The sequence below is a fragment of the Microtus ochrogaster genome, unplaced genomic scaffold, assembly GCF_000317375.1.
Source record: "Microtus ochrogaster isolate Prairie Vole_2 unplaced genomic scaffold, MicOch1.0 UNK107, whole genome shotgun sequence".
Taxonomy (NCBI): Eukaryota; Metazoa; Chordata; class Mammalia; order Rodentia; family Cricetidae; genus Microtus; species Microtus ochrogaster.
The window spans coordinates 732,744-752,235 of NW_004949205.1; the positions used below are offsets into that span (position 1 = coordinate 732,744).

A 19,492-nucleotide genomic window follows, 5' to 3' on the forward strand; every position below is an offset into this window, starting at 1 on the left:
AAACAAACAAACAAACAACAACATAGGAATCCAAACTCTGAGTCCAGTGCTTTTTCTGCTCTTGTACTTGTTTAAAGTGCATTCCCTTTCACCCAATTTGAAGCATGAAGGAATGGAGAGAGCTGATCTTTTTTATCATCATATATCTATCTGATCATATATACATCGCATTCACTGGGCTATTTTTCTTCAGAGACCTTCCATCTCTTCCTCCCTTACCATTCCTTTCTGTGTCCTCATCTTGGGTTTTGACACTATGTTACAACCAATTTGCACTGGAACCTTCCTCTTTGCCTATATCTAGTTATCTTTCCACTGCCTTACTTTTCAAGGAGAAGCAGTTTCTCCCTTCGCTCTCCTTCTTACTCAATCCATTGACCAGCATCCTTGGTTCTGCCACTGTTCTTTCATGGCTGTCATAGGCTTCTTTGGATTCTGTTGGACCTTTCCATGATGGTCCCACTTACTACTTGCTCTTTGGTCTCATGGTTTATACACCCCCACCTGTCTCTGGTTCTGTTACAGATTCTCAGATGGCTTATCTCTTTAACAGTTGTTCTTACTCCTATGTTGTAGAATTTTCCTAGGTTCATAAATTCACTATTTAGACTTTACACTCTGCCCTCCTCAGTACACCAGATCCTTAGAGCTTCAACTTTGACCTTCTCATAGACTATTCCAGAGTATCAGCTGTATCATGAACTTTACACATATACATTTGCAGTGCCATGTTAGACAGTTCTATGCAGACACAATTCAAATCCAGGTCTGAAACATAAACCTCAGTCTTCTCTCATGGTCCCTATATGTTTTTTCAAGGAATGACCTTGGTCCTTTTTATCTTGCCTTCTTCATGTCTAAGTGATAGTCAAGTGCTTCACTTCTTTCACAATATGCTTCTATCTGTCCCAGCTTCCCTGTCCTGCTGCTGCAGCTCCAGTTAAAGGTCCACAATGTATTTTGTTTAGACTGCTGCACAAATTCTTAGAAAACAGCTTTCCTAATCATTTACCTGTTCCAGTCCTATACTTCCCAAGTTGACATTTTTAGACAGGGTCTTTCTACATATCCCTGGATGTCTTAGAACCCACTATGTAGACCAAGCTGGCCTTGAAATCACAGAGATCCACCTGCCTCTGCTTCCTGAAGGCTGGGATTAAAGGTTTGTGCCACAATACCTGGCCTGGAGTATATTTTTTAAAACCCTATAATGGCTATCAAATGTCTGTAGAATCAGGTCCAAATTTTTTAGTGTGGAATACCAAGTCTTGCATGGTCTGACTCAATCTGCTTTCTGGGCCACATTTTTCTTTAATGACATGTCCTATATGCAATGAAAGACCAGCCGAATCATAGTGCTTTGCATTTCTTAAAAGTGGCTTTCTGCTTCACCACCTACATGCTTTGATTCACAGCATATCTTCAGGGAATCCCTTTCCTACCCTCGCTTTCTACCTGTCAAACAGTCTACCCATTTTTCAAGCCCAGCCCGAAATCCACCTCCTCTTTGGAGTCTTCTGTCGCCCACTGACTTCCTGGAGTTCCTCTTTCTCAGCATTATGATCCTACACATCCATAACACTCTGCCTTGTAATAGTAATTATTTTTATCCATGCCCTTCTATTCTCCTCAAACTATAAACTAGGGGAGAACAGAAATGGGAGCATTTTCAAATTTTTTAATTATGCAGAGCTGAGAACAATCCATTTTTAAACCACAGGCATGTAATGCAATTTTCTGGAATTAAAGTAAGTGAAAACAGTAATCCATTTTCCTAAAATGTTCGATACTTTCCTTCTTAAGTATCCCTATTATCCCATGATGAAATTTATTTAGCATTCAAGTTCAGCTCAATTGTGTTTTTCAATAAGCTTTCATAGTAGACTCCTATCACTGCCAACATTCTAAGGTTAAATCTAAATTTCAGGACTGCTTATCAGAATCCTGGAGTTCTGTAAGGCAATGTCAAAAGCTAGTGAATAGCTAATTCTGGTACTTTCTTCAATAAGGTAGTTTTAAATCTCAGGGGGTTAGTTGTAAAAAAGCTAGAATAATCACACGGAGCTAAAGATGGAAAGGATGGATTCATATATCATGCGATATTTACTGCCAAGCAGAGTTCCATTGTATCTACTCTTAGGATGTCCCTGCCATTTGTTTCCACTATTTTAGATAAGAGAAGCAAGTATAGTTGGAGAGACCGAAGCAATCAAAGCATTATATGCATACACTTAGAAGTGTACTGGTTAGTCTTGTGCTACAAAATGCCATGGTACCTGGTCAGCTTTATGGTTTTCCTGAATTCATTAGTAATTGGAGCTTTGTAGCCTCCTTTCCTCAGTAAGGAGTCTATGGTCTGAATATGGTCCCATCCTGTGGAGAGGCAATAAGACAAAATATCAGTCAAGCACGTATCACAAAGCACCTCTGGTTAAGTACAAAAATAACTTTGTAGCGGTCAGCTATCACTGTGGCCAAATGCTGTCAACTCCTTTGGTCCTAAAAAAAAGTCATAGAGAAGAGCTAAGATTTTATCCTTGTACAGAAGCAGGTTCATCACCACATGCCATAAATTGTCTAAGGAACTGTTCAGTCATGTCTCTGTACCAAATGTACTCTTCTCTAATAGATATACCTTCAAAAGGGAGGAAAAGCCTAAATAAATAAAACATGACTTGTATTAACTCACTAGGATTTGGGGCTCCTATAACTATTTCATGGTGACTGCTGGTCTTAATGGCATCTTCTATTCTCAATAATCTAAATTTGTGTGAAATATTCAAGGGCATTTTATTGTTTCTGATATGAATGTTATTCTGATATCCTTATGAAGTCAATGATCCTGCATTATTAAGATATTTTCTAAAGCAATCCAAATAAATCTTCACATAACTGCCGTAAAGATTAACATCTCATTTGAGGACTAGCACATTAAAATTTGTTGTGATACCTTTCATATTTGTATGAGCATACACAGGGAAAGCACATTTCAAATGCTTTCTGAAAAGATAAGCTGTACAGAATTTTTAAAAGCATTCATTTGAACTAATGTGAGACTAGTGGCTTGAAAGGACAAAGTACTAGAGCAAAGCTGCGTGGAGTCACCATATTTGTTCATAAAGGTGTGTGGCATATCTGTGAAATAAGAAAATTGTTATCGATCATGAAGTATAGACTAAACATAAAGTGTTACTTTGTGGATCCACAATGTTCCCAATCTTAATGGGAAGCTTACAGCTTCAATATTAGCAGAATGAATAATAGCAATTACCTAAGAAGAATGGTTAGATATTGACAATGAGTAACGTCAAACTACACGCCTGTCTCTAAGCCCAAGGTCTCTTCATGCACCATGCTAATTACCGCACACTGATGCAGGGGAAAATTGTCTTCCAAAGCAGTAACAAGCTGTTGCTTAAAATAAACCCCAACTTTTATAAATTGGTACTATTTTAAAAGTATGGATTTGTGAGTATATGTTGTCAAATGTCACAGCGGAGATGCAGATTCTGTGTGAGTGATTCACCGATTTGAACCAGACATTGCAGTGGCAGCGATGAAAGGGTCAGTTATTATAATGTGACATTGATCAATTAGCGGACATAACTGCAAGGTCGGCTACTGCACTTCAGCTTAAAATTGTCACTAGATCATATGAAATAAAGTACAACAATGACCTTGCTCCTTTGCAACCTCCGGTAGGTAGGTGGCGGTGCGTTTTGATCCTTTTTCATTGATGAATTCTATTCTAATGCCATGTACACCCACCTGAAAGAAATTGGCAGTTTTATTAGTACAGACTTCTTCATAGAAGCAGAAAGAAAAGGTTATCATTTAACTTTCAATGCAATACTCCCCACCTTTGTTTTTATTTATTTTTATTTTTCCCAGGGCTGAGGACCAAAACCCAAGAATTTGTGCTTGCTAGACAAGTACTGTGCCACCGAGCTAAGTCCCCAATCTGTTCCCCTTGTTTTCAGAAGTATGTACTTCTCTGTTTTTCAACACACTGATTTGTGGATTGGAAGGCCAGTATTATATCCACAGAGACTAAAAAAAATGCTGACTTGTATGTGTCCAACATATGCCAGGCTATGCTACTTTGTTTACAATCTGAAACAAACTACATGCATAGAGGAGGATAGTTGATGGCAAGAATCCTGCCACAATTCCCAACCTGGAATAAGGAACCGACTTCAAAGAGATAGCAAAAACCCATGCAGTCACACTCACAACGTCAGGTTATATCCTCAAACTTCCTGTACTGACACACTCACAAGTTTTAGTTCCTTTAAAACCTTAACTCCTATGTAGACAAACCAACACCGTCTCATAAGTCTGGAAAAACAGGCTGGGCTGGGTGGTGCACATGGAAGGCAAGACAGGAAGATTATATATTTGAGGTCAACCTGCACTACACAGCAAGCTCCAGGACAGCTTGAACTATATAGTAAGACAAAGAAAAGACAAAAAAGAAAAACAATCAGACTGTACATTTCATAATATGTTTCAATTTAACAGCAATAAAGACTTCAAATTACCTCAGGAGAGGGTATTTTTGTAGTTTATTATCCTAGCCCAGGAACCACTGTAATGTTTTGAAGTGTGAAATAAACTTAGTGATACCCGAAAAGAGAAGTCTATTGACTATAGGAAGATCTGTTAGTAATGTTTTGTTTTGTTTTGAAGCAAAACCAATGTGCTTTCCCTTTGATTAGCATATAATCAAAAGGAAGTGGTCCTTTACCCTCATAAAAAAAGCTGCATACAAAGCTGAAGAGAAAGTATTCAAAGTTCTTAACTCCTTTAAAAACACTGATAAGAAAAATGTAACTTTCAAAGCATGACCATCCTGTTCCATTCTCCCCATCTCCAGGTGCCTGAGATCAAGAGGGCCCAAGTGCATACTATAAGGATGCTGACACACTAGAAGACAGATGTAAAGGCAGGTCCACTCTATTCCCAGACTGGGGCTTCTTCTTAGATCAGATGAGTGAAGACAGAGTCATATGTTTCCATGTGTGCACACATGTGAGAAGCTCTTGTGCGGTTTCTGCCCTTTGGCAGAGTTTTCTAGTTTTTCAGGGAATGAAATGTCCCCTGGGAAATAGATGTCATCCTATCTTCATATATGTACCACTTAAGCCTAGCAGATCTTTGGAGCAATTATTGTTTCTTCTTATTATTACTAAAGTGTATCCTTGTGGCTATTCTATTATATACCACTATTCCCACGAATCTTCTCTTGCTAAAAATGCAGCCAGGATGGCTGTTTAAAAGCCATCACAGTAAGGCCTCTCAGATCCTGTGGGATGTGAGCGTGGACAGCTGAGCAGAAATGTCAGTGTGTAGTTATCAAATATTTCCAGGATGAAGGGCATCTACCAGTCACCCCAAAGTATGACACAGCACTGAGGCAATGGCAAATCTGATACTTTATACTGACTTCCTGATCAGTGACTCTGAAAGTTTATTCTTTGACAATATCAGATGCTTCATAATTTATTTCTTTAAAATACACAGTACAGGTAATTTATGCTCTATCATTCGCCGCAGTGAATTTTGAATAGTTACCTCTATTTATCAAAAATCTGTCATGTTAAAATTGAAAATAATTTTGGTGTTATTAAGATGTCTAGTCACAACTCTCAGACGGTTCCTTATCTGCACGATGAGAGTCAGGCAAGGCTCAGTGATATTTAACTGTCTCGCAGAGAGGACAGGGATGAAAACATGATCAGAATCGCAGTGCTGTTCATAGTCCAGCAAGTATGGTTTGCAAAAGGAGCAACTACTGGAGGTGATTTTTATCTTATCTAACCTAAATAATCTCTACTAACCACGAAAGCTCTGGCAAACTACAAGCTCTGTGCCTATATATTGGGGGGAAATAATTAGTTAGAGGGAAAGCTAGTTTAGACATACAAATCTTTTCTTTATAGGAACACAGTCTTTTCAATGAGAATCTGACATTTTAAATCCTAGTAATTTAATAATTAAAAGAGGCTAAGACTAATTGCATGGTATATAAATTGTTTCTTGAAAAACTTGTATATCTGAGATCAAAACTGAAGAACATGCTGAATAAAATAAAAATTACTCACCAGCAGGATTGTTTATTTAGTTTTATATTGTGAGAAGACTTAGGCAACAAATCTGATTTTAAGAAAGCCACCTATTTTTCTGGGTTCCTATGATTTGAACAACTGAAAGTTCCAATAAATGTGATCGTTTTAAAGTAAATGCTTTGTGAGAAGCAACATGTTTTTTCTTTTAGTTTTTTTAAAACTTCATTTTACATTCCATCCACAGTTCTCCCTCCCACTGCCCCCTCCCCTCTCCCCAGCCCACCCCCCATCTACTCCTCCCAAAGGGTAAGGCTCCTATGGGGAGTCAACAAAGCCTGGTACATTACATTGGGGCAGGACCAAGCCCCTCCCTCCTGCATTAAGGCTGAACATGGCATGCCACCATGGGGAATGGGCTCCAATAAGGTAGCTCACCTCCAGTAGTTGCTCATTTTCCAAACCATACTTGCTGGACTGTGAACAGCACTGCGATTCTGATCATGTTTTTATCCCCGTCCTCTCTGCGAGACAGTTAAATATCATTGATCCTTGTCTGACTCTCATCGTGCAGTTAAGGGATAGATCGTGGTATTACCGCCAGGTGCCTCACACATAGTTCAAAGAGAAGCAACATTTTTCATAGGTCAAAAAGTTATTCCACAAAGCCAGAAAGCCCAAACTAGGATGACTCATTTTTTCAACTAGCAGAATCAGGAGAATGGGAATAACGTTCTATTTGGTACTTGTTAAGTACTATTTGTGCTTGGACCCATGAATGCCAACAAATAATTATATTGAACAATCAACTCAGGAGAGTGGAAGTCAATTCTGATCAGCCTATAGAAATCCCTGGCTTTGCAAACTATCTTATTCACCAAAATGAATGATGCTATAGTTTCAATACAAAAAGTCCTCCATTAACTCCTGTGCGTGGACACTTGGTCTCCAGCTGGTGACCTTTAGAAGGTGAAACCTTGCTGGAATAAGTAATTCAGACAGCGGTGGTGGGGGTGGTAAGGTTTTATGGCTTGGCTCCACTTCCTGTTCCCTCTTTGCCTGTTTCTGAACTAATGATACATTGTGAGGTGCTAGCCTCATCTTCCTGCTACCCTGCCTTCCTCACTACAATGGACTGTATTCACCACGGAACTGTAAAGCCGAAATAAATGCTTTCTGCCTTAAATTGCTTTTGCTGGGCTGTTTCATAACAGCTATTGCTGAAGTTATCAATGAGATATGGGATCAGTTACATAGAGAACTGGGATTCCATGAAGTAAGTATGCTCTAAAACTATCTTAGGACCTGTCTTAGAATGGAAAAAGACAAAGTATCTAGGAACAGAATGACAATCAGTAATATTTTCCTAACTAACTGTGCCACTTTCCAAAAATACAGCCAAGTAGGTAAAACCTGGAGACTACAAATCTAGTTTCAAGGGACTCTGCAGGTCGGTTTCAAAATGATTAGAATGTTGGAGAAAAAAATGCTTTCAGGGTCGACTGGCTGCTATATTATTGGTTTAGTCAAGACTGTACTTTTGCTAAGTAGAGTCATAAATCAACTAGAATTGTAGTAAATTAAATATAGGACTTATAGATAATAGGATATGGGGTTAAAGAGAGCTATATCTATGTGTGCTGAGCAAACATTATAACCAGTTCAACAGATTTCTATTTCATGATAAAAAGAAAGCCATATTTATTCAGAGTCATTCCATGGCAAGTAATTCTTACTAATATTATACAATCTTTCATTTTTAAACACTGTTCAGAATAATTACATATCAAGATTAATGTTGAACCTCCAAATATATTATCTTGATTATTCCAGTTTGGGGATGATGTATCCCCAAGTCCAGCAGGCCTCAGCTCCCCATCATCATTCCTCTCGTCTCCATTTTTCTATTTGTTCATTCTATCAGTGAGCATGTGTGTACAGGGAGAAGAGATACATGCAAATTAATCAATTTTGCTTCACGGTAAAAGGTTTGGTAGAAGAGATTAGAACTAATGGCTGAAATGAAGCCCTGAGACTGTCTGCAGATTTCATTTACCCTCATTATCTGGCCCCTTGTTAGAAATGTGGCTTCACTTAAAATTATTATTCTCTAATGCGGTGACCCTCAATGTAAGAGTATTAAAAAAGTGCCCTCTCCCACTCCATTATAATACATGGTCCATATTATGTTCTCTACAGCTGCATAGCCAAAGCTTAATAAAGCCTCATCTATCTGTAAGGCAAGTGTTAGTCCTATAATACACTAGCAGCACAACAAAAGGCTCCTGCTTTTACAGGCAAGCCTAATCAGTGAGCAGACAATCTGAATAGGTTAAAACATGAAGAAGAAAAAGAGGCATCTGGCTAAGAGTATAATTGCCTATAAAATGTGCTCTTTATTGAGTAGGCTCCACGAAACCTTTGACCACTGGGGTCTACAATTATGTCCAAAGTCCTGACCTTTGAAGTTAACTCTGCACCTGATATTTTGGCCAAGAATATTAATCAGTTTCCTCGGGTATTATCTTATCTCAGCCAGTAGTGGCAGGGCCACTTCCATTAACTCCCATTTCGGGGCTTCATGCATTTTCAACAGTATGGCCACGGCTCACCATACTCCTTTCCAGTGAGTTCCTCTTGAATAACATAAAGAAATATATAGCAGGAGGTCAGAAAATTAAAAGTTGTTCGGCATGCCTTTTTGGATGAAATCATTTGGCAAAATATGCTTTGTAATTAACAACACAGCCAGTTACTGGCCATTCACAAAAGACTGACCTGCTAGGCTTAATATACCGGTACTATTGAAGTAAATGAAAGGACTCAGTTCTTAATGAGAGGAACAGGGATGTCTGGCACACTCCCAACTCTTTCAAGCCTTGCTTTGCTGATGACATTCATATGCATCCAGAAAGCAGGATTTTGTGGCCAGAAACAAGTGCTGGCACAGGACAGTCCATAGATCAGGCCCAGACTCTCTTACTTCTGGGTGGAAAAACTCCATGCTTCTTTTCCTTGAAAATACTACAACCCCACATTGCTATACATCACCGTCTCAGACTCATCATATCACAGCAAATTTTGTCCCACTCTAGCTCAACCTACTACAATAGTGACTTTTCATAGTGAAAGAAAATTCAACATCAAAGATGACAATACCTGAAACCCAGGCCTACTTACTCCAAGTCTGCAATCTGGAATAATTTTTGGGTAGGGTTTTAACTGTAAAAAATGATACTGATCTGTATGGATCCTACTCAGTGTTTGCCCCCAAACTCAGTAGTACCAAAAAAATATTTAGACTGCATATTCTCTAGATCCTCCATTCAAATTCTCAGTCATATAGCAGGCTGCATCTCTTTGCCCACCATCTTGAGTAGAAATTCTGGAGTTCTGTAGGTGTCTATCTGGTTAACAGGACTCCTTTATGATCTGGCTAAATTACAAAATTTTAAAGTCTTGCAGCAATTTGGATTTTTTTCCTTTGCTTTTGTTCCTTAGTAGCTTTTAATTTGTAAATTGTAACAACTGCAATCATGAATATTTTTTCAATAATAAGAGAAGCACACATGCAACTTCTCTTTAGGAGAATATAATGGAGGAAAGATGGGGGATTATTCTGTAATCCCTAGTATGACTAACAGGTAAATTAGTGACTTAAAAACAATTTTTTCCTAAGATGGGCCAATAAGAAGTACATGTTATGTTACCTTTATCTATTACCCACTCAGTTCTTGGAACTCTCTTAATATCTCTTGAGACATTTTGTAGAAAAAAAAAACAGGAATATAAATCAAAAGAGATAACTGATTATAAATTCATCACTTAGACATTAATAATCTTTTAACATAATTGTATATAAAAACTTGCCTTCATCATCTACCTCAGCTAATGGATTATTTTTTGTTGTTATGTAGCAACTGCAAGTGTCCCCTTGAATAAAATGCATACATGCTGCTCTGGTCTAAAATCCTTATAAATTAGTCACCTTAGCTTAGAAATAAATTTATTCAGTCTCTTAGGATCAGTTCTTAGCTTCTGTAGTAATTTTGATTCATGTAGAAGACTTAGACATCTTGGTATAAGGAACACAAGCCTGCCAATTTAGTCACAAAGGCCCATGAACAAAAATCAGATATAGCATTTATTTTACCTAATAGTGTGGCACTCTAAAGTACCTGAACTATCTAACAATAACCCCTATGAACTTTTAAAGAATCAGTTAAAATTTTAAATAAAGCAGTGGTACAACAAAAAGCTATGAAGCCAAACATATTTATATATCATTTGCAATGAAGAAAATGTTCTTCCTCAAAGATTTACAGTGAACAAGGGACAGTTCAGAATGTAATTACAGGAAAAACACTTCTATATTTTGACTAATTATAATAAGTATTCAGAAAAATTGAACACTGAAGTTTCCCATGCAAAGTTCAGGCAACATAGGTGACCTTTAAATAAAGGGCCCGCTTTTCATCAAAAGTTATAAAAATGTATTCCTACCATTTTTAAAAGAGGAAATAACAAAGGAGATGACTTTTAAGATGAGGAAGCTGAAGTTATGCATATTTTTCAAAACCTAGAGCTATGACTTAGTTTGCTCTTCAAAGGCTGGGGTTGGGCAGTTGTCTCTGGTCAATCATGTTCTGTAGGAAATCTTTGACTGGTAAGAGATTAAGAAATATGTGTCCCAGTTCTAACTGTATACTGGGTATGTGGCTCAGGATGGGTTAGTTCAGTTTATGAAAGAGGCTTGTTTCTAAACAGTTACATGGAGGTTGATTAATAAAAATGAATTAATCTTGAAATCATGCGGAAGATCATAAAGAAACTACACTGACTCTTTCTGCAAAGCAAAGTGCCTCTCATAAAATGAATAATCTCTCCCTAATGTGACTGTTTCACTTACATTTAAATGTAAAATGCTGACTTAAAGAAATGACACAGTAATAAAATGGAGGCATTAATGGCTTAGAATATTTTGTTACCATAGAGAATTCTCTGTGAAAATGAAATGTAGAATGCATAATTTTAAAAAATGGACTTTGACAAGTTTTGGCCAACATTTACATTGACAATGACCATTTCAAAAGTTCGGGAACTCTTTTTTCATGGTTTCTAAATAGCTGATTCATTCTCTGGATGTAAAATGAACCAGAAGCCATTAAAAAAAAGGGGGAGCCTGCCATAGAACCATACTGTCAAAGAGACCTTCGTCCAACCTTTTCAACTTCCTTGTATAGAAACAGAGGTCCAGAAAGGTCAAAGAACTGGGTAGGGGCAGCTAGGAACATAACCCAAGTCTCCTTGTTCTCAGAATTCAGCACTTTGAAAAAAATGAAATGCTGGGACACATGCAGACCACAGATGAAAGAACTGTAACTGAACCTCCAGGCAAGGAGAAGGAAGACAGTGTAGATTCTAGGGCAGGAAACAGAAAAACTTCCTCCACCAAACAATACAGACAGGAAGGCGGGAGACCCGAGCTCAAGTGGACTCTGTTGTCCATTCATTAAGGGTCCAAATGAGTAATGCAAATATTTATGGACTAAATCCCCTTCTAAGAAGTTGCTTTAACTGCTTTCTTCCCCCTTAGGCTTCTTGTTCTGCATGAGGACTTGTTGATACCCAGCAAATCCTCTGTAGATGGCCAGTAAGTGGAAAGCACAGCAATGTTTCACAGCACTGTGAACAGCGCTCAAAGCAGAGCTTCGTGACAAGGACCGGATTCCCATAACCACAGTGGCATCTTCCACTCCATGTCAAGGTCCTTCTGAAAATAACAATGAGGCACAATTTCCAGAGCTAGGTAGACTGATTTCTTTTTGTTGTTGTTTGTCTTGTGTTCATAAAGACAGGAATTTGAAGGCAGAAGAAAAACAGAACATAATGTACATCATAGTTGCGGAAAAATAATTACAGGGAAAACAGACTGTATACATGCGACTAGAAGTCATTTCACTTGGCGACTTTGTGAGTCATGCTAGCCATCTGTGTATGAATGGGGACTCTGTTTTCAGCTGTACGTTAAGAGGATCTAAAAAAACTGGAAACCTTTATGGGGGAAGGAGAGTGAAAAAGAGAATATTAGCTTCTAAAATATGGGGGGGATAATGACAGTAGCCAATTTGTTCGTCTCATCTGTTTATTCTCATGAAGGATGTTACAAAAGTGCCCTATTATTAACTGCAACCAGACACATCAGAAATGGAACTGCTTGCTCGAGAGGTGTGCATTAGAGGTTCTTTTGAAAATGAAGCACAGCTCTCTGAGTAGCAGGAGTCCTCAAGGCTCACACACAATGACAGATGCTTTGTTATATTAGGGACAGAATGGGACTAGAGACATGAGGTCTAGCTTTAATAGTCCAGGGACAGACAGATTTTTGAATCACATAAGAATCATGCTGGCCAGCCCCATTAAGCATGGGATGGATGATTCCATGTCAATGTGATGTACTAAAAATGAGTCCCCCAGAAAGCTATCTTTGAAGACAGATGAGGAAGAAAAAGTCTTCAAGTTTGTGCAAGTGTCATTAATCTATGTAAATATGATCTAAGCTTCTGCTTTTGGATATGTTAGAAAACATTTCTTCTTCATGCCTTTTATAAATGATCTTCCTTCTAAAGCTCAGAAGTAAAAGATGCCTGATTGTAATTTAGTAAAATATTTTTACTTCTGTCAGTTATGTGCTATATTAGATCCCAACAAATCATTGGCAGCATGTATGCCATACAAATTCTATAATCACGAAGGCTATTCATTTCTAATATCCTGAAAATGAGTAGTTGAGGTGACTATACCTAGCCTCAACCTGTCACACTCTGCCCCTTGTCATTTGTCCTACAATCTTTCATATTGTTTGAAAAGGAAACATGACTCCCAAACAGTGGGACTGTACTAGTTTTAGGCTGTGTCATTTTGGAAGATTCTGACATGCGATGTGAGGTTTTCTTTCTTTCTAAAGTGCCATGTCTGTCAATCATCCTGTCATTTAAAATTAGCATAACGCTGTCAATGGAAGAACACAGAACGGTGGTGGTGGTAAGTTCTATGTTCAAACACAAGAAAGATTGTGTTAGAATTCTCCCTGAGGGAGGAATTTTCCTCATTTAACAATCATTTTAGCCTTGCAGGTGGATATGACAACACATCAGTTAATGAATATTTTCCACAAATTACTCACTTTTCAAACCTTTAAGAGATCCCTTTAGGAAGGGATTTTACTGAAGTAATATATTTTGTCAGTTGCCCTATTCCAACTTGTGCTTATATCAAATGTACTATTTTATTTTTTTAACTTTATAATTCTTTAATAACTTTGTTTTCCCCTAAGGAATAAGTACATGCAGGACTTTGCATTTCATGTTAAAATTAAACACAGCAAATATGGTATTTTATTCCGGGGAAAGAGCTCTAATTACTCGACCATGTAAAATTTCTCAAAGAGAAGGTTATAGCTTTCATAGTATAGTCTGATTTCTCAAAATGAAAAATTAAAAATATATAATTAACTAATATGCAAGGATAAGGTCATCTTCATAATTTTCTTTTACATAATAATCATATATATGACTAAGCATGTACAAAAACAATTTACACAAATGTACAAAAAGCATTTATACATAGAAGGTAAAGAAACATAGTTTAGGATACTCAAGTCCAGTGACAAGACTAATTAATGTACATATTTGGTAAGATGTATGTTTTCCAAACACTTTCAGTTTGTTGGATCTGTGCTTGTAGAGCCCACAGATGCTACTAAGGCCTTGATGTATTCAAATGGTGAGATTATTAGGGACTTATATTTCTTTATACTTTAAATTTTTTAGTGTTTTCTTCAATAAGTCAAAATTACTAAAGATTCTCTGTGTGTATTTGTAAAATTTATTTTACTATTTTTATTTTGGTAAAATACAAGTAAAATTTACCATTTTGGTAGGCTTTTCGTTTTTAGCTTTTAATAATTTTTAAACCACGCAATTCAGTGACATTAAATATATCTCTCCTCTTATATAACCACCTCTGATTCCAAAACTCCTTCCCCACTGCCAATGGAGATGCTGTACCCACTAGGCACTCACTTACCATTCACCTTTTTCCCAGTTCTGACAACCATTAATCCATAACCTTCCTATAGGTTTGTCTATTCTGGACATTTCGCTTAAGTGGAATCATATGGTGCATGGCCTTTCATGTCTGGCTTCTTTCATGTAGCATGATGTTTCCTAGGTTCATCATGTTATATCATGGATCATGGCTGATATGGATACACTATTGGTAAGAAATAGTTGGGTTTTCACTTTATGGTTATTGTGAAAAGTACTGCTATGAGCATTCTTATTTAAGTTTTGGTTTCAATATCTTTCTTAAATTAATTTGGGCATATATCTAGAAATGGAACTGTATCAGCCTATAATTAAAAATATTTTTACTTCCACTTTGACACATTGTTTAAAGCTATAATGGTTTTCATAATTAGAAAAGTCAACCTTTAAACTATCTTTCCCAAAAGAACTGCATTCTATTTTTAACCACAATAGTGCACTTAAAACTAACTCACTTTCTTAGAGTTAAAATTGGAATTGTTACTCTTTGAGATGTATTTCTTGTAAGTTTCAACTGTCTTATTTAACAGTGATGAGATAACAGAAAGAGACAGTCTCTCCCTCCTGGCACAGCCATTATAGCTGTGTGTAATTCACTTTCAAATGCTGATATACTAAAAGTACAAAATCCTGTGTGTTGTGTTAATTCAACGAGAGAATGTTACATAATAAGACAAATATTTATGCTCCCAAATACCAAGTCAAAAGAATATGGAATCTTGTAGAAATTCAAGATGGCAGAAGGTGACCACAAAAGACAAATAGCACTTGATAGAATACATAGTGCTAATATTTCAAGTGCTGTACTTCCCATCCACCTAGCAGAAAAGAGATACATCTTATGAACATCAAAGCCAAACAGCAAAGTGAATTTTTGCTGTTGAGAGTTCTTGATGTGAACTGAAGGGGATGTTATTAACTGTTTATTCATCCCTATTCATCAGTTACTTTTCTTCTTTTTTTTTCCAGTTTTTTCTTTCCCATGAAACATACATACATTTACTCAGTATGTACATATGAATAAAATGAATGTGTTTATACATTCTCAAACTTTATTTTCAACTCAGTGGCTGCAAGTAAGGGTAAAAGGGTATCTGTAGCTTGGTCATTCCCTTGATCTGAGACCTTCCCCCATTCTTACTCCCCATGCCACCACTATACACATTACATTCTCCAATATATAAAGCAAAAATTAAAACTCTGGCTAGAGAAAAGAAAGTAACAGTCCTAAAACAGTAAAAGTAACCACTGAACATACTAAGTGTTCATCAGTGGGAACATGAATCAGAGCCATTAAGTAAAAACTACTGGGAGATAGCTCCATAATACTGGTCAACTTCTCTTCAAAAAAGAAACTCTAAACAGGCCTGGTGTCATGGAGCACATATTGAATCCTGCTATTCAGCCAGCAGAGGGTAAGAGGATCTTGCATTCAAGGGCAGCCTGGGCAAAGGGTGGCAAACAAACAAAACCGTTGACAGAGGAAATGAAGAGAAGGAGGGAAGGAAAAGGAAGGGACCATCAAATAGGAATGTCAAATGTCACAAAAAATAAAGAAGGAAATTTTCATTCTATAAAAGGGTTGACACTATTCAAATTTTCTAGTATAAGTGTTATTAAATTATTTCATTTCTTCCTTTATAAAGTTCATAAGATGCTTTCATATTCTGATAACACAAAAAAGCCTATCACAAAACCCAGAAAGGACACTTTCATCCTCTTCTATGCAAAATGTTATAAAATAGCTCTGGTGTCACAAAAATAATTCATATCAGAGATCTTCTGAGATGAATCCCCAGAATATTACTCTGTACACAGAGTAGTGAACTGCAGTGGAGTAAACCATCTGGAGTCTCATGAGCAATCATGGAAAAATCAAAACTAAAATTCAACTCCAGTTAACTATGAGGACAATGATCTGGTTACAAGGCAGTCTCAGTAACAATAGGAATGATTCTTCGAAAACAGCAGCAGAAAGAAAAGCTCTTGTAAGGATACAGTAATTCCGTTTATAAGTGGTGTGTGAGAGAATGCTATTTATCAACAAATGGCCCTTGTTTCTTCTCCCACTAGTTTCTTCATATCCTGCATGTAAGGTTCTCTCTGCATCATGCTAGAAATCCTGTCTTGACATTTCTGTACATGCACAACACTGCCTGTAACACAGCTGTATTTAGGAATACAGGCATGGCCTCTGTTCAGCTATTTCAATTGCCAAAGTAAATCACCCTAAGTTTTTAATTGTACATAGTAAATCAGAAAAATACAATCAACATCTGTTTCTCTGATAATAACAAGGCACAGATATACTCTAGATAGAACAGTATTTTCAGTGTAATTTCAAGTATGTATATTAATGTAGTCAAGAATGAACTCACATTATTTAGTTCTAGTTTACTAATACTCTGTCACTGTCACAAAGTGCCTTCCCCCCACATGGTGCATTTTGCTAACTATCTTACTGCTTCTTTCTGACATGTGTTGTCTGACTGCCTAATCATTCAGTGGAGGTCACAGCATACTGCAGTGGAATGGAAAGATGGGAGAAATAGAGTCCAGTCAGTCTTTCTCACTACTTATTAACAGCCTTATTGGGTACTTAGGTGAGGTAGGAGGATAAAAGAGAACACCACATTCAGTTTGGAGAATCTAATGCCACAGTGTATTTGGCCATAAAAATAAACTTTTCACTTGTATCTCATTGTTCAATGAGGAGCTTTAATTCAGTATTAGAATGGACAGGAAGCCTTATATTCTGGACTGAATTGGTAACATCTACTCAGGAGTTACCTTCATGTAAAGTATATTATAATCTTACCTCCCAGTCCAAATAGTCACAGACATCTTCAAAGTTAGTGAGAAGAGACACCGAGCAGAAAAGCCGTGGCAGCTCATCCCTTGTCATTGGTGGAAAACGGCTGTCTTTAAGGGCACTGTTGAAGACAGAGCAGAGATTAAAGCTATTACTGGATGTGAAGGTTCCTTAGTTCAAATACTGACAACCATTTCAACTAGGTAAATAATTAAGAATCAGAAATGTATTAAAGGTGCAAGGGATCATCCAAGGTATTTTTTAGAAACCTAGAGATTTTATAAATCACTATTTGTCATTAAATAGATTGTTTACTGGCCAAGCCTGTGACTACTGTAAAGAGTGAATGTTCACTCTCCTAAGCAAGTTTTAGTCTCTCCATGTTACTGCTCAAAGCAGAACATGCTTTATTTTACATTTGAGGAGACTAAAAGCTAGAGTAGTGGAAACATGCTAGAAGGCCTCAGAATCAACAACTGGAAAAAGAAATGTATGCATGATCACACAGCTGTCTTTTTACATATACAATTACATTGAAAACATACAAAAGTTAATCCAAGCTACAACAGTTACCACAGAACAATAACGCAAAAAGATGATTTTTTTTCAACAAGCAAATAAAATCAAATAAAATGAAAATAATCATTCAAATTGTAGACTAAAAACAAGGATTTCATGTGCCCAATAAAGGACTGAAGACAGGACTCAAGAACATGGAACTACAAGAAATAGGGCTCATCTGTACAGCAGAGGTCTGATTAGGAGATTGTGAGGTTATTAACCCCATCAGCGGAGCTCTGAGTTTCTGCATACATCAACTCTGATTAGACCCTTTAATCAAGTAGCACTGTGCCAAACTCTAGAGACCCTTATAAAGGATAAAATGGTCTTCCTCTAAGAGTAGAAGAGATAAAGCAATGGTGCTCGCACCCCTACCCCCTTACTTTCTCTTTGCTTGTCACACACCATGTTCCTTGTAGTTTTTAAAGAAATAATTTCCTGGTTAAGCGGAACACAGCTCTGATTATCTAAAGTATAACTGCAACTATTGAAACGGCATCCATAATCAAACAGCCTATATAGCAGCCAGGCTTAGAAAATGTTCTCACTGCTTCAGTCTCACAGATTACAAACTCAGAAACATAACGAAGTCCACGGTCTTTGGAAATAATTCCCTTTTAAGTGACTCATTGCCAAATCCACTCTTCTTCCACGTTTTGGATTTTTCAAACAGGCTCTTGTTATGCATTTTTTTTAAAAAAAATTTCCTCCTTTCTTGACATTCTGAAACTTATTGCATTTATGTTTTCAGTGCATTCTGGTACTCCATCTATCCCACCATACAAAAGAAAATGTTCTCAAGAAGATGCAAAGATGTTATATATTTATAAAGTATAAATATCCATGCCATTCAAGAGGCCACGAACAACCAAGAAAGTCAGGAAATTGCAAACTCATACTCCAAAAGAAGCAGTCCACTATTTTATAATTTACAACATAAATTTCCTATCGCTTGGCTCTCTTTATTTTCCTCCTGACAAATAAAATTCTTAAAAATATTCTCAAGCTCTCATTCCAAGGCAAGTTGAAGACATACTTATATTTAAGCACCTCTTTTACACACAAATACAGGAACAAAATGCTAACACATTGTGGAGATGTATCCCTGGTGTAATTAAAAAGCCAATCATATTTTTCCGTTTTCCTGTTAAAAAGAACAAAAGAAAGAAAAATCCTTTATACATTAGAACCATGTAAATACAATTTTTGGAATTAGTGAGGTGGTTTTGTTGTGGTAAAATATGCATAAGACTTAAAACTTGAATTGTTTTAAGTATCTATGTTTTGGTAGAGTAAGTATATTTATAATCATTAACATCATCTATCCCCAGAAATTTACTGACTCCCCACATGAAACAGTGTACTCATTAAACACTCAGTGCTGCATCAGTACCCTAGGATTCAAACACAATGCTTCAAAGCTTTGAAATAACAAAGGGACATTAGTCATAATGGAAATCGCCTGATTGTATCAAAGAATTCAAACAAAAATGTTGGTATTCACATTTTTCTCCCATCTCCAAGTAACTTTTCATTCAGCTTGTGAGCAGAGAAACATCAATGGCTCTCAATGCAAATTCCTAGAGAAATACACTGGCAATGAAAGCCTAGCAAGGATTTAAGGGATCCTAAAGAGATAAAAATTCCACTGGGGATGCACCTCTAAGCTGTCAGGCCATTGTGGATAGCTGATACCCAATGGAATTGAGCTTATCTCGACCAAGCCCTTTTTAGAATACACCATACACACTGTTAAACCTAGGGCTTTGGAGAGGATGATGGTGTGTTTTGAAGTTGGGCAATGACATATGAGGTGACTCAGCTAAGCTAAAAATGGAGGTAAACCTATAACCCAGATTTTTTTTTTCAGGGTGAGGTTGAATGTTTATTCAGGGGGTTATGGAGGAGGAAGGGTGAAGGGAGGACAGAGAGACGGAGAGGGAGAG

General features: G+C 37.1%; 2 protein-coding genes across 2 annotated transcripts in view; one reads left to right on the forward strand and one right to left on the reverse strand.

Moving 5' to 3' along the window:
• Window positions 1-19,492, forward strand: part of Tmem164 (transmembrane protein 164) — a 485,414-nt gene that overhangs the window by 248,004 nt on the left and 217,918 nt on the right. The window lies entirely within an intron of this gene.
• The window catches only part of Ammecr1 (Alport syndrome, mental retardation, midface hypoplasia and elliptocytosis chromosomal region gene 1), a 115,696-nt gene that overhangs the window by 4,863 nt on the left and 91,341 nt on the right, over window positions 1-19,492 (reverse strand). Inside the window, exons 3-5 of the mRNA XM_005371385.3 lie at window positions 16,992-17,106; window positions 3,678-3,768; window positions 2,277-2,373 (exon numbers count right to left, since the gene is read on the reverse strand). Coding sequence (XP_005371442.1) covers window positions 2,277-2,373; window positions 3,678-3,768; window positions 16,992-17,106 — 303 coding nt within the window. The remainder of the gene's footprint in view (window positions 1-2,276; window positions 2,374-3,677; window positions 3,769-16,991; window positions 17,107-19,492) is intronic.